Source organism: Littorina saxatilis, linkage group LG4, assembly GCF_037325665.1.
Source record: "Littorina saxatilis isolate snail1 linkage group LG4, US_GU_Lsax_2.0, whole genome shotgun sequence".
NCBI lineage: Eukaryota > Metazoa > Mollusca > Gastropoda > Littorinimorpha > Littorinidae > Littorina > Littorina saxatilis.
The window spans coordinates 25,383,596-25,399,955 of NC_090248.1; the positions used below are offsets into that span (position 1 = coordinate 25,383,596).

Sequence of the window (16,360 nt, forward strand, 5' to 3'; positions counted from 1 at the left end):
ATCGCTCTGGCACATTCCCACTTTGGTTCTCACTTTGGTTCCACCATTCAAACTCTGGCACTCACTCTGGCACCACCATTCTCCCTCTGGCACTCGCTCTGGCACCACCATTCAAACTCCGGCGCCACACGAACACATTCCCACTCTGGCACTCGCTCTGGCACATTCCCACTTTGGTTCCACCATTCACACCATTCCCACTCTGGCACTCACTCTGGCACCACCATTCTCACTCTGGCACTCGCTCTGGCACTAATTCATACTCTGGCGCCACAGAAACACATTCCCACTCTGGCACTTGCTCTCACTCGCTCTGGCACATTCCCACTTTGGTTCCACCATTCTCACTCTGGTTCCACCATTCACACTCTGGCACTCACTCTGGTACCACCATTCTCACTCTGGCACTCGCTCTGGCACCAACATTTATACTCTGGCGCCACACACACACACACAAACACATTCCCACTCTGGCACTCGCTCTCACTCTGGCACAACCGTTTTCACATCATTTTCACTCGCACACTCCCCAAGCACACACACACACACACACACAGACAAATCTGGAACCACCACGAAGAGAAAACTTGTGCTTGATGTTAAAAATGTGCTTTGGGATTCTTTAACTGAAAGTACAGTTGCCCTACATATTGGCTACATATTACAGTGTATACAGTTGTACACGCACGTACACACATATCACAACGGACGTTACGATCGCTCCGTGGTCCAGGCACCGACCCATGTTTGTTGTGTCTGTCTTTAGTGAGCAATCGTTCATTGAGAACTTTATAAATACTATTTTGTCCGAATCTTTCAAGCGAGCAGAGTGGCCGCGGGGATAAGAGCGCAGTATTCAAAGACTGTGAATTCCCAAGTCGTGGGTTCGAATCCCACCCTGGTCAACATTTATTTGTATTTGTATCTGTATCTGTATGTGTATCTGTATGTGTGTCTGTGCTGTTGTGTGTGATAGTGGTAATCCAGACGTGTGTGTTTGTGTGTGCGTGTGCATGGGGAGTGTGCGAGTGAAAATGATGTTGACAAAGTGAGTGCCAGAGTGAGCGCGAAAGTGAGAATGCTGGTGCCAGAGTGAGTGCCAGAGTGAGAATGGTGGTGCCAGAGTGAGTTCCAAAGTGAGCAAGAGTGAGTGCCAGAGTGAGAATGGTGTTGCTGCAAGAGTGAGTGCCAGAGTGAGAATGATGGTGCCAGAGTGAGAATGGTGTTGCAAGAGTGAGTGCCAGAGTGAGAATGATGGTGCCAGATTGAGAATGCCGGTGCAAGAGTGAGAATGGTAATGCAAGAATGAGTGCCAGATTGCGAATGCTGTTGCCACAGTGCTGGTGCTGGTGCTGGTGCTGGTGTTGGTGCAAGAATGAGGGAGAATGGTGCTACCAGAGTGTTTGAGAATGCTGGTGCCAGATTGAGAATGGTGGTGCAAGAATGAGTGCCAGAGTTAGATTGGTGGTGCCAGAGTGAGTGCCAGCGTAAGAATGGAGGTACCAGAGTGAGAGGTGCCAGAGCGATCAGTGCCAGAGCGATCAGTGTCAGAGAATGGTAGTGAAAATGGTGTGTGTGTGTCACTCCTCCCTCATTGCTTAAGCTTTCTACCAAAATTACGAACGTCATCAAACGCTTGATGAAAGTGGTACGGACACATTTCTTTTCGTCAAAATCAGTACGGACACAAAACTTTCTTTATTTTGCAAACTCACATAGGTCCAATATCACACGACCATTGGAAAACACAGAACTTGTAGTGGGGGCCTGTTTCACTCTGATCTAACGAATGTGTATGAACGGAAACGCTGTTCGTACAAACGGAAACATGCACTTTTGTACGAACGGAAACATGGTGTAAGAACGGAATCTGCATGTTTTCAAAAGACAAGTGATTGTACAAAAGCCATGTCGGAACAACTGTGTTTGTTTATTTTATGCGAAGCGTTTTAGCCCTGTATGGCACGGAATATGCATGCGTTTGCTAGATTGTAGGATTGACTTCCTCAATCCAACGGTCTTAATCTGCTTTGAAGAATGGGTATCTATGAGAACTAAATAAAATATGACCACGTACGGAATCCGTCTTCTGCCACAGGAGAGCTGGGCGAAGCAAACCGCTCGCTGATTAAAATTCATTTAATTATTTGGCATAGTTTCGGTGCAGTTTTGAGCAAATTATTGCAGCTGTTTCTAAATTACAGTACATACAGAGAATGTCCCTTGAACTTTTTAAAGTCCAAATCGTCAGAAAACTTTCCAAAATGGCGCCTTAAGTGTACAATCTTTAACGTATTGAAAAATGTTATAAAGGTAACTGCTTCAGCCGATTTCACGGTGTGAACTGGACAATCGCTTTAGAAGGTTTATTCCGCGATCAAACGTTAACATGGCATCTGCTGAAATATAGTTCGAAGCGAGAGCAAAAGTAACTAATAGTTTTAGTAAAAGCTAAAATCTTCCGTTTCAGTGAAATTCCAATTGTGAACAAGTTGTTGTGCTACCCAGCTGCTGGTTATGAATGAAAACTCGTCAAAATGATGACAAACGGTAATGTTAGGCATCCACTTCAGATGACTTGACGGTGGTAGAAGTGGTTAGAGCAATGGCAGGCGTCGGGGTGCTACCAGTGTCAGGTGGAGTAGCCCTGCGCAAGCCATGGAATCGAGCGCGGTACAGGCGCCAGACCCTCTTGTTGCAGGTGTAAGCCAAGAAGAGCAGCAGGCCCTGGGCAGCGATACACAGGTCAGCCACCACGCGCATCCACTCCTGGTCGGTCAACTCGGCCAGGAGACCCAGCACCCAGGCACCGCCCGTCACCGTCACCAGCTTGGCAAACACCAGTATGTCGCGCCACTCGCGAGGGGCTCGTGCCTGCAGGCGCCTCACGCGCACGATGGACACGACAGTGATGACGAAGCAGGTGAGGTTGGTGAGCACCACGAGGCCCAGGGGCAGCAGGAAGGCCAGCAGGACGAGGCGATGGAGCTCCGTGTCCAGGAAGCAGATGGGGCCACAGCCGAGGAGACGACAACGGTGATGAGGACGATGACGGTGGAGAAGAGGCAGGTGATCAGCACGTAACGCAAGAAGACCTTCCTCACCTCGCGGTCGGTCAGGCTACGGCGAGTCTTGGAGGTGAACACACGCACCATGTGCACGCAGCACACGCCCATCCAGCTCAGCGCCGTCAGCCACGCCCAGTGCGTGAAGACGCCCACCGCACGACACACCCACACCACTCCTGTGCTGTCCCAGGGCAGCAGCAGACTGAGCTGGGCCGTGGCAAGGCTGAGAGACAGGCCCATGTTGTTCAGGCCAGGAAGGTTGTGCAGCACTTGGAACAGAGTCAAAACTTGACTAAATATAAACAAGTCGCGTAAGGCGAAAATACAACATTTAGTCAAGTAGCTGTCGAACTCACAGAATGAAACTGAACGCAATGCAACGCAGCAAGACCGTATACTCGTAGCATCGTCAGTCCACCGCTCACGGCAAAGTCAGTGAAATTGACAAGAAGAGCGGGGTAGTAGTTGCGCTAAGAACGATAGCACGCTTTTCTGTACCTCTCTTCGTTTTAACTTTCTGAGCGTGTTTTTAATCCAAACACATCATATCTATATGTTTTTGGAATCAGGAACCGACAAGGAATAAGATGAAAGTGTTTTTAAATTGATTTCGAAAATTTAATTTTGATAATAATTTTTATATATTTAATTTTTATATATTTAATTTTCAGAGCTTTTTTTTAATCCAAATATAACATATGTATATGTTTTTGGAATCAGCAAATGATGGAGAATAAGATGAACGTAAATTTGGATCGTTTTATAAAAGAAATAATTTTTTTACAATTTTCAGATTTTTAATGACCAAAGTCATTAATTAATTTTTAATATACAACTCTCCTGTGTTCACTTTCAAGTGAATAACTATCGTTCTGATATCATTTTAAAGTGAAGCTAAAGAAACCTGGTATCGGCACTGCTGTGCATCTCCTATGATCTCAATGGTATCAAGGCACGGGTCATAGAGATCAATTTAGATCTAGATCTATTTCCGGTTGTGTTATTTTCCTTCCACCATTCCTCGATGGAAAAGAGTTCGTGTTGTTTTTGTTTTAATTTTTGTCTTTGTCGTTGATCATTGTATACACAAATTACACAAACGTCATCTTGTGAGGGACCAAAACATATTGAAACTCTCGGATGATTTTTTTGTGTGGTATCAACCTCGACCTACGGTCTCGGTTGATACCACAAAAAAATCATCCTCGAGTTTCAATATTTTTCGGTCCCTCACTCGATGACGTTGTGTAATCTCTATGGCCACCACGCTGAAATGCAATACCGAAGTCCGGGCTTCGTCGAACAATACTTGACCAAAATTTCAACCAATTTGGTTGAAAAATGAGGGCGTGACAGTGCCGCCTCAACTTTCACGAAAAGCCGGATATGACGTCATCAAAGACATTTATCAAAAAAATGGAAAAAACGTATGGGGATATCATGCCCAGGAACTTTCATGTCAATTTTCATAAAGATCGGTCCAGTAGTTTGGTCTGAATCGCTCTACACACACGCACACACACACACACACACACACACACACACATACACCACGACCCTCGTCTCGATTCCCCCCTCGATGTTAAAACATTTAGTCATAACTTGACTAAATGTAAAAAGAGAAAGACACCAGGCTATGTTTAAAAAACCCACCAAAAAACAACTGAATCGTCAAAAATTCAGTGCAGCTTGGATGATAAAAGAAGAGAGGAAAATTGGAGGAAAACCACAGAGAACAGTAACAGCATTAACATAAAATGATGTCACCGGCATATAATTGACTGACTTGCCAGGAGTGCGTAGAAAACGAAAGTGCAAAGTGCGATAACTCTGATTAATTCTAATTGTAACAAGGGATGTCACTCTGAAATTCAACCTGCTTCTGGGCTGCAAAATGCGAAGGATCGGGAAGTTCCTTTGCGTCCAACGTTGGCACACGATTTTCCCGATAAATGTAATCATGACAGAGAGACTGCCCTACCAGTTTCGAGAGTTTATGTCATTTTGAGAGTTTTACTTCCTGTTTTAACTTAAAATTTGACACCACTTGCCTTTCATAACTCTCGAACTCTCGAACCTCGCCCAACTTTTCATTACTACCATTAGTCCCGAAAGTGCAGAACTGGCACCGGAGATGGATGCGACTGAAACAAATGCTGTTGGATTGATCAGCTAACACTTCGTCATTTAGCAGAAGCAGATTTAATGGAAGCAGTATTAGCCACTATACGACAACGGACAAGCGATGCAATTCCTGAATGAAAACTTATTGTAGACCGCTAAGAACAGACTCAACAGAACATCAATATCTGTCAGAGAATGGCACGGTAGGTTTTGACCTAAAAGTCTGATAGTAAATCGCCAATAACCATTTTTGATTTATTTATTTGCAGTGCCAGAACATGCTATTGTGTGCGAGTGTGTGTGTGTTGTGTAGTGTACATGCTCTCACAAAATGACTGAAGTCTCTTGAGAGGGAATAACAAGTCGCGTAAGGCGAAAATACAATATTTAGTCAAGTAGCTGTCGAACTCACAGAATGAAACTGAACGCAATGCCATTTTTCAGCAAGACCGTATACTCGTAGCATCGTCAGTCCACCGCTCATGGCAAAGGCAGTGAAATTGACAAGAAGAGCGGGGTAGTAGTTGCGCTAAGAAGGATAGCACGCTTTTCTGTACCTCTCTTTGTTTTAACTTTCTGAGCGTGTTTTTAATCCAAACATATCATATCTATATGTTTTTGGAATCAGGAACCGACAAGGAATAAGATGAAAGTATTTTTAAATTGATTTGGACAATTTAATTTTGATAATAATTTTTATATATTTAATTTTCAGAGCTTGTTTTTAATCCGAATATAACATATTTATATGTTTTTGGAATCAGCAAATGATGGAGAATAAGATAAACGTAAATTTGGATCGTTTTATAAATTTTTATTTTTTTTTACAATTTTCAGATTTTTAATGACCAAAGTCATTAATTAATTTGTAAGCCACCAAGCTGAAATGCAATACCGAAGTCCGGGCTTCGTCGAAGATTACTTGACCAAAATTTCAACCAATTTGGTTGAAAAATGAGGGCGTGACAGTGCCGCCTCAACTTTCACGAAAAGCCGGATATGACGTCATCAAAGACATTTATCAAAAAAATGAAAAAAACGTTCGGGGATATCATACCCAGAAACTCTCATGTCAAATTTCATAAAGATCGGTCCAGTAGTTTGGTCTGAATCGCTCTACACGCACGCACGCACGCACACGCACACGCACACACACACGCACACACATACACCACGACCCTCGTCTCGATTCCCCCTCGATGTTAAAATATTTAGTCAAAACTTGACTAAATATAAAAAGGGAGTTTTAGAAATTTGAGACAGACGTGCAGTCACACACACAAACACGCACACACACACGTACACACAACTGCACACACATGCATATATATGCACTATCACACATACACACGTAACACAGATTTGACGCGTCGTTTGACACTATACCTGTACTGATCGAACAGACTAACTGTACTGAAGTACAGATATATAGTATCAAACGGCGCTGTGAAACTCCACTTATAATTATGTAGATCGAGTTTCCCAAGAAACTCTCCTCGAAGTCACTTCAGACAGGTTTTCAGAAACGCTTTGTGACTGCGCGCAATACCATTCAAAACACACACACACACACACACACACACACACACACACACACACACACACACACACACACACACACACACACACACACACACACTTATAGTACAAACAGAGTTTATTTGTTAAAGGATTAACTTTCTTTGCTTACTTTTTTGAAATGGTTTTACAAGTTTTTGGTGATTATAAATAAGTTTAGTCGTTTCGCTTATCGACTGCCGGTGCCAAATGACTTCTCTAACAATCAATCAATCAATGACGCTTATATCGCGCATATTCCGTGGGTACAGTTCTAGGCGCTCTGCAGTGATGCCGTGTGAGATGAAATTTTATACGGCCAGTAGATTGCAGCCATTTCGGCGCATATTTACCTTTCACGGCCTATTATTCCAAGTCACACGGGTATAGGTAGACAATTATTAACTGTGCCTAAGCAATTTTGCCAGGAAAGACCCTTTTGTCAATCGTGGGATCTTTAACGTGCACACCCAATGTAGTGTACACGGGGGGAGGGTTCGGACACCGAAGAGAGTCTGCACACAAAGTTGACTCTGAAATAAATTTCCGCCGAACCTGGGATCGAACTCACGCTGACAGCGGCCAACTGAATACAAATCCAGCGCGCTACCAACTGAGCTATATCCCCGCCCCAAAAGTAAATAGACCTGCACAATAATTACCTGACACAAACTTTTGCAGAAATGGAGATATGTCCGTCAGCCTTACGTTCCAGTCTTTCTCAGAGGAGCTAGCCTACAACAGTCAACTGGTGCAAAGCATACAACTTCTGTTCATCAGATGCATTCCAGCAGTGGAGCTCACAGACCTTCAGTGCATCAGTGACAAGCTTACTGAAGAGGACATAGTATGTTTTGTTTAGACTCAGATTATACTTAAAAATCTCACAACAAAGTGTGGAGATGTTGGTTCTTCTGATGACATTTGCACTGATACTCTAGCATTGTAGTTGTGTTTAGACATTTCATTTGCATTCTTGTTAAAATCATATAATCTTGATTGAAGAAACAAATTACTAAGTCTATATATCATCAGGCATGGGAATTGTTCGCCGAACGTCGAAACAATTAAATTAATGGGGGAGGCCAAAATGGTTCTAAAATGTGAATTTAATGGCAAACTTTGAGCTCAGATGACACCAAATTGCACCAATTGGGTTCTTTGGAGAAAAACAAATTCCGGGGGGGGGGGGGGGGGGGGGGGCATGCCCCCAGAACCCCCTAGTAAGGCTAGGCAATTCGCGCTGTCAACTTTGCTATTACTTAGTTATTTAGTTATTATAATAACTGGCATTCAGGTCGACACCTTGAACAGTGGTATAGGCTTATAAGTTATAAGCCTGATACACTTACACAGAATTAAAATAGATATAACTGTCAGCATCCGAGAGTTTTAAAAGCCATGCATGCATGAACTATAACAGCCTCTACAGAGTTCAATTTCTTTTTTGTTTATTTGGTTGTTAATTGTTCTTATGATGTTTTTCACACTATTCGCTTTTCATCATGAAATTCTTCTTCAGCAAAAAGTGAGAAGACGACAAGATTGTGAAGGCTCGCATGCAGGTGCTCGCATGCTGCTTGACAGTTTGAGGGTGAAGCCATCATGGTTTCCAGCATTCCTGCAGGCTCTTGACTGCAGAGAGGTGAAACTGGCTGAGCTCAAACCACAGTTCTTGCAGCTAAAAGGTAAAGTTTATGTGATTTACTTTTCCTTCAAGTTACATTCTGTTCAATTTTTAAATTGAATACAATATGGACCCCCGCCCCCACCCTTTTTAAGACTGCCATAAATGTAAGAAAGCCATGTCTTAAACGGGAGAATTGAGTCTAAAATGAAGATAAGTTATGAAGAGAAAAATCTAAAAAACAAAAAAAAACCACAATGTAATGAAAAAAAGGGGTGGGGAAGTCTCTCAGTGTTAAAAGAGTGGTTCCTTTGTAGTGTTCGAGTTCACAACTGTCAAATATGTGTATGTGCATTTGTTTTGTTATGTCAGAGTGGCTGAAGTTGACTTTTCTTGCTGTGGGATGATATATATATATAGACAGAGTGCACTATCTGTGTAAAATAATGAAATGCTCATCATGTAATTTATTACCTTTGTACAAAATGTGTGAAAGAAAACCTGATGCAAAGCTTTTTGTTGGTTGAAACTGAATCTAGATTCACATTGTTGACACTTTTATATGTTGTTCATTCACAATTTCAGAACAAGTAGACAAGGAATGGAAAGAGAAAAATTGTGCGAACGGCACGAGCGCCACCACCAGTCCTGCAGCCAGTGCATCATTTGGAACTAACCTTGTGGGGAGAAATGATGCTTCAACAAATCTTGTTGGTTTTGGGGAAACAACACGAGTTATAAATCCTTCTTCGCACTGGTCACGACAGAGTTCACAGCCTGTTCAGGAATCTGGAGGTAAAAATGTTGGCACATGTTGAGTTTATGTGATGTTGTCGTGAGTGTGTGTGTGTGTGTTTGTTTGCGCACATGTGTGTGTGTGTGTGTGGCAGTGTGCATTCCCTACATTAACAAAGGTGTATGTGTTGTTGCACGCGTGTGAGTGCATGAATGCTATTGGTGTGTGTGTGTGTGTGTGTGTGAGTTATGGAAAGGTAGTACATGTAGTGCTTGTTTGTTTAGTGCAACTTTTGTTCAAAATCAGCTGCACTACTGTGTTAGTCTGCATCCAACATTACATAATAATTATACAGTATTTTTTATTATTAGTGTTAGGTCGTCTTTCACGAGCCACCCTCATTTAAATTTTTATTTCATCCTGTACAATTATCGTTGTGTGTGTGTGTGTGTGTGTGTGTGTGTGTGTGTGTGTAATGTGCAGAAGAGACCAGCTGGACAAGTGAGGAGACGGTGCCAAAAGTTCCACAAAGATCAGCAATGCACAGTGGAGCTTCACAGGTATAGTTTATTTTTGTCTTGATTTCTGTTCAAAAGTTTTCTTTCAGTTCGCAAGACATTATAGCTCTTCTTCTATTTCTTCTTCAGCGTTTGACAGTTGTGACGCTATCGTTATAGCTCAAAAGGCTTATGAGAAATATGCACCTTGGATATGTCATCCACAAAAAAGTGTGTTTCAATTTTTGTAAATTTTGTTTGTTTGTTTTAATTGTTTTCTTTTTATTATTCAAAGAGTTTTTTTCAAAGGAAGTGTGCACTGAAACCTTTCTTCAAGAGTCTTTAAATGCTGTATTATACTCACATGAGGATTCTGGGTATCAGTGTTGTGCAATCTATAAGAGAGTGTTTGATTATATATTTTGATTCCAGCCATGTAGAATGTTGATATGTGTAGTGTAGCATGTAATGCATGTGTTGATACCGTTGTTTAAAACTCAGAGTCAATAGTTCATTTTGGAGATGACAGAATGGATAATCCATGTTTGTGTCTCCTGTGTGCTTATAAATCACACTTATTAACCCTCACATGTACAGAATAAAAGCAGTCAATGCTTTTTAAAAAATTTTTTGTATGTCTCTTTGTAATTTTTTTTATTATAAGGCCAGGCCGGAAGATGATGCTGAGGATGCCTACGATTACCTCTTTGATCCCAGACTTATGTCCCAAAGGTAGGAGTGATTTTTGCTTTACCTGATGTTCTATAAAATTATATAATTTGTTTACATGTTTGTTTTTCATTTTGTTTTGTTTGATTTAAAATAAAACAAATTTAATACGATGAAACCCCGGCCCATTATAAAGACCTCCAAACATCTGAAAAATCAGGTCTTAAAAAGGAGGGAGTCCGTAAAGGGAGTCAATTTACATATGTTATGAACAGAAAATATGAAAAATTGAAGTCTTAGAAAGGGAGTAGTCTTAGATTGGGGGGAGGTGGGTGGCTTAAAATGCACACACACACACACACACACACACACACACACACACACACACACACACACACTCTCCGGCTGAGAGGGAAAAATAAACTACAGTATAAAGGGCATTGTTATTGTGTAGGTTAGTTTAATTTTTGTTGTTGAGGTTAAATGATTTCAGATATAATTATAATAATGATTAATATTTTTCAGATGGTTTCATGGAAACATGGCACGTGGTCAGGCTCAAGACATCTTAAAACATCAGTGTGTTCAGAGCTTTTTGGTGCGCTTCAACACAGAACGTAGACATTACTGTGTTTCTGTTGTGTAAGTTGATGAATTAGGCATATGGAAATGTGTGTGTGTGGGTGTGACAGACAGAGAGAGAAAGAGAGGGGAGAGAGAAATGAATTGAATTGAATTGAAATTTATTTTTTGAGGGTGACAGATTAAGCAGTGCAAACATGCCTTTTTTCATCCGGCCCTCACTTATCGAAGGATAGCTCAATAACTAGAAGAAATAGAAGTTAAGCTAACTACAGTAAAAAATCAATACTTACATTTAATAGAGAGGGAGAGAGAGAAGGAGAGGGAGAGAGAAACAGACAGAGAGACAGAAAGAAAGACAGACAGACAGACACATGCGCACACACACACAGAGACGGAGAGAGAGAAGGATATTCTGTTAATGTCTGTCCACGGATTCATTTTAGCTCACAGTTAGAGTTGTTACGACACTTTTAAACTGGAAATATTTTAATGGTTTTGAATGTTCTCTAGCTGTTTAAAACCAGATCAATCTGTTGATAAGTTCTATGCTAATAGTTCTTCTATTTTGCCTCACATCAACAGGGGTCACAAGAAAGTTCTCAACTTGAAAGTCAACGAGGAGACAAGTACAGGAGCTACTCGCTATTACCTGGACAGCAGCCCGGAGCGGTTTGCCACCATCACAGAACTTGTGGACTATTTCAGAACCCTTCCCTTAGCCACACTTGACGGCCCTGTCTGTTTGTGCAATCCAGTTTTGCGAGGTGCAGAAAATGATGATGTTCTGCTGTGTAATGGATCTGTGAATGCTGAGGGAGCAAGAACTGGCGAGTCCCATGCATAATACTGTGGTTTTGTTGCCTTTAATGAAGTTAGTGTTAGGTATGATGCTGTGGGGGCTCAGACAGCTTGGTTGGTATTGCTCTGGCTTAAACCAGGTCTATGCTTATCGATGTGAGAGGGTCCGAGCCCTGGGTTTAGGGAGGGATTTATTTCCCCCAAATCAACTTCATGCAGTCTCTTCTGGGTGTCCAAACACGCCTATGTGCAGGCAATGCAAAAGTCTCACGGCTTGGAAAACATCAGTACCATAAGCTACCTTGTAAGCGCCCAAACCCCTTATGCACTATAATTTCGCTCAAAAGTAGGGGGTGGGGGCATTTACTAGGTACTGGCTGTCCCCTATATACAGGATGAATTCCGCATGAGAAATAGTGGTACATGTATTTGATCACTTTGTATACAAATTTCAATAGGATGTGTTTCTGTTCAAAATGTCTACCCTCTACGTATCTTGATTTCTCTGTGACACGTACACAAGCGTTCGTGTGTGTGCATGTGCCAAATGTAAGAATGGAACCAAGCTTGAAACTAACCTCACACAAAAATCCCTTTATGGATGGTTAAGAACACGTACATGCTCATATCTTGAATGTAATCTGAATGATAATGACTCAAGATCTGCTTTGTAAAACCGGCTTTGCGGTGCAAGGGTCTGAGCAGAAATCACAAACTTGCGCCGCACGCCCCCCCCCTCCGCCCCCCCCCCCCCCCCAAAAAAAAAGGTGTCATAAATGTAAGTCTCCCAAATACCCCCAGGTCAACCTTGTCAACCTCAGATGGCTCTCTTAAATCTTCATCAACCCCCCGCGGGTTAGGGGGAAGAATTTACCCGATGCTCCCCAGCATGTGGTAAGAGGCGACCAACGGATTCTGTTTCTCCTTTTACTTTTGTTAAGTGTTTCTTGTATAGAATATAGTCCATTTTTGTAAAGATTTTAGTCAAGCAGTATGTAAGAAATGTGAAGTCCTTTGTACTGGAAACTTGCATTCTCCCAGTAAGGTAATACATTGTACTACGTTGCAAGCCCCTGGAGCAAATTTTTGATTGGTGCTTTTGTGAACAAGAAACAATTGACAAGTGGCTCTATCCATCTCCCCCCTTTCCCCGTCGCGATATAACCTTCGTGGTTGAAAACGACGTTCAACACCAATAAATAAAGAAAGAAAGAAAGATCCAGAGACTATAACGAATGAAATAAATGGTATAACTGTATCGAAGCATCTTGTTAACCGTCGAACGCAGAAGAAGAAGAAGAAGAAGCATCTTGTCATAATGAATCAGAATATTATGTCCGTATTGCATGCAGAGTTTCACAGACAATTAGAACAAATAATTTTCTTCCTGCCATCCTTGGCGTTTATGAGGTACAGTACTATACAGGGCCTAGCATTGTAAGCCGTTCGGCTTACTTTACGCCGAAATAACATCTCCAGTACGCGGAACTCGATTTGGTGTATGCCGAAATGCAAAAACCTGTTATTCCCAAACGGTAAACCCAAACAGTCCCAGCTTTCGTTTTGTGCACCGTTCGGTTCAATTCTTAATCGGTTTGACAGTTTCCTTGAGCACGCACTTCCTCTGGCATCGCGCGAGCATGCTTTGTGCCGGTGTTTTGTGGCTCTAGACTTGAAATAATGTCTCGAAGCGACATTGTTGAACGTGGTCAGCCATTCAGTGACAAAGAATCCAGGTATTCCTGGAAGTGGGAATGGCTGGATTTCATTCCGAAGGCGGAAGGCGAGTCAGAAGAAGTAATGTGCCGATACGGACTATGGCATAATTTCGTTGCTCAATCTTCTTTGGGGGGGGGGGGGGGGGGGGGGGGGGGGGGGTCATTTTAGGTAAAAAATCTCAAAAAAATCTTCCAGACCCCCGCCTTTGTAAGCTGAACTCACTTTTTCCAATGCTAGGCCCTGACTATACACAGTTTTTGACCCAAAGTAGGGTGTGGGCGTTTGCTTGATACTGGGCGCTTACAAGGTAGTTTACGTCACATGAATGCAACAAAGATAAAAGCAGAACAATTGCGTGAGGTTGATTCTTAAAGGACAATATCACATTACCTTAATCACCTTACTGTAAATGCTAGGGCACAATATGCAGCTGTCCATAAACATAAAATATAGCATGAAGCTAAGTTTTTGATCTACGTAGCTTGAAAAAAAGGCTAACATGTCTTGGTTTATATAGGATGATATTATGTGTTGAGTTGAAAGTTGTGAACAGAATAGTCTCATGTGTGGTGAGCTTTTGTTGTCTGGAGAGTATTTATTTTGCAATTGTGTATTCATTTTTTGCATTCATTGGCTGCAACCTTCACGTGCACTTGTTCTGTGCGGAAATGGGTTGTTATGTGTAAGGCTTCTTCTCCCCCGACCCCTGCCATTTAGGCAGACATACCCTGTTTTCTGGTGGTGGTGGGGAGGGGGGGGGTTGAGTGGGACTTTGATGTGTGATTCCTGATTTACAAATGTTCAACATTTTCTTTAGCTGCATTATTTTAGTTATTCATGAGTGGGTGGGTGGAGGGGATGGGCTAGTTCTAACTATGCATTAGATTATAAAATTGTATTCTGTGTAGACCCTTCCACCAGCATCTTAGACCACTTTTTGTACATTTTCTTTTAATAGATGATTGTCATTTGTTTTTCCTCATGTCTGCCCTGCGTGTGATGGTGTGATCGTGACTGCTGTAGTGTGGGCGTGTGTGTGTGTTGGTGTGTATGTCAGTGTATGTGTGTGTGTGTGTGTGTCAGTGTGTGTGTGGGTGTGTGTGTGTGCGTGATTTTACCAACACTACGCGAAATTCCTTGTGCTTTAAATGTTTTTTAATGTCACTTGGCTCAATAAATACTGTATTCTGTATTTTCAGGGGGCTCATCAGCGTTAAGAATGATGTTTACATTGGGGCACATAAAGCTGTATTAAATATAATGCATGAAGTTTTCCGAACTTGGGCTCTTATAAAATGGGAGGTTTTCATTTGAGACTCCTACACAACACAAGCAGCCATGCATATTGTTTATAAAGCCATTTTAACATCGAACGCAGAAGAAGAAGAAGAAGAAGTTTATAAAGCCAAAAGAGTCCCTCAGTATTCATAGTGAAAATTGATTTATGGCTTACTGTAGGTGTTCGTTAGGTCTGATGAAATTAGGAAGGAGATGTGGATTTTAGATGTGGAAAGTATTGTTGAAGTTTATGTTTTCGAGTGTACTTAAAAACTGCCAGTCAGAAAACGTGTTGATGCATTTTCAAAGCAGTGCAGCTATTTTACAGAACTGTGATAATTGAATGTCCTAATTGTCTTGTCTTAATTGTCTTCGTCACTGAACTCTCTGGAAAAGTATCAGCACACCAGGGCAGTTAGTGGTATAAAAGTTGTATCCTGGTTTGACAAGGGCGAATTATAGCTTTTTCTTCTACATGTTCTTCCTATATATTCACTCCTGACTTTTACACTTTCTGGTTTTTGAATTGTCTTCCTGAATGTTTTAAACTCTCCGTGAAGTGTTATCTGGAATCTGTTCACTTTGCCATGTTTTAGTACAAGCTTTAGTATGTTTATCTTTTCTGTTATGTTTTGGCATTCTAAATGTAAAGCCATTTGAGCTATTTATGGGACTTGGGCTATAAAAAAGACATTTTTCTTATCACCTGTAATAATATATGGTGTTGGTTAGTGCTCTGGATCCTAACTATATGTCAGTGTATATACAATAATTATGTCACAAATGAAAAAAATCAGTTCGAAATCAGATTAGTGTGAATCTTCAGCAGAGGTTGCAGCAATCATTACTTGAGCAATCAGTGAATATATTATCCTTTTTCAGAATAATTTGTTCCATCATAACCGTTGTTTATTTGCATACATTTGTGGTCATTACGGCAGCTGTACATATGTATTCAAACTATGCATAACCAGGATCCGCAAGTGTATGAAATAAAATCAAAATATATTTTAACTTCCAAAGCATACTTTCTTGATGTCTGTTAATTAACTTTTGAAAAATTATGCTGGAGTACACACGCTTAATTTTTTGTCTGCTTGTGTTAATTAAATGTATTTGTTGAATTTTATGCGTGACTATAATTTATAACTGTGCAGATACTATTGCTGTTATTTTAACCACTATTTTAAGCGGCTGTGGCCTTAGACAATTAAAGATTTGTTCTTGTTCTTTGTTCTCTCTCTCTCTCTCTCTCTGATACTTTTTATTTGAACTCTCTCTCACACACACACACACACACATACAAGCCAGCATAATAAATTCTAAGCCAGGATAATGAATTGCATCATTTTTATCTATGCTTATCAACATGCAAGCAATCATAATTATTTGCAATAGCCGGGATTTAATTGTAGTGATTGTTTCTGAAAAAGGTACCGCTTTTCACATTAATGATAATGTTTGTTTGTTTGTTTGTTTATTTGTTGCTTAACGTCCAGCCGACTACGTAGAGCCATATCAGGACGAGGAAGGGGGGGATGAAGGGGGCCACTTGTCAAGCGATTCCTGTTTACAAATGCACTAACCCATTACTTGTGTCCCAGCAGGCTTTAGTAAAACTAAATTAATACCTACTGGAAGATTACCAGTTTCCAGTATGTTAAAATAGGCTTAACCTATCTACTGCTGGGCTTACATCAGA

The 16,360-nt window shown here is 41.3% G+C and overlaps 2 protein-coding genes and 1 long non-coding RNA gene across 3 annotated transcripts; 2 read left to right on the top strand and 1 right to left on the bottom strand.

Moving 5' to 3' along the window:
- Positions 1 to 1,211: 1,211 nt before the first annotated feature.
- LOC138965539 (uncharacterized) lies at positions 1,212 to 5,126 on the bottom strand. Its single transcript, XM_070337722.1, has 3 exons — positions 5,120 to 5,126; positions 3,105 to 3,337; positions 1,212 to 3,018 (listed from the first exon to the last, which is right to left on the bottom strand). Exons 1-3 carry the CDS (start codon positions 5,124 to 5,126, stop codon positions 2,557 to 2,559), a joined length of 702 nt encoding a protein of 233 aa, XP_070193823.1. The 3' UTR covers positions 1,212 to 2,556.
- Positions 4,964 to 13,525, top strand: LOC138964318 (uncharacterized). The gene is made up of 8 exons (XM_070336233.1): positions 4,964 to 5,395; positions 7,431 to 7,596; positions 8,272 to 8,437; positions 8,962 to 9,171; positions 9,596 to 9,672; positions 10,274 to 10,341; positions 10,804 to 10,920; positions 11,446 to 13,525. Exons 1-8 carry the CDS (start codon positions 5,388 to 5,390, stop codon positions 11,705 to 11,707), a joined length of 1,074 nt encoding a protein of 357 aa, XP_070192334.1. The 5' UTR covers positions 4,964 to 5,387; the 3' UTR covers positions 11,708 to 13,525.
- On the top strand, positions 13,526 to 15,966 carry LOC138964319 (uncharacterized). The gene is made up of 2 exons (XR_011455071.1): positions 13,526 to 14,118; positions 14,580 to 15,966. It is a non-coding gene; the product is annotated as an uncharacterized lncRNA (long non-coding RNA).
- The last annotated feature ends 394 nt before the right edge of the window (positions 15,967 to 16,360 follow it).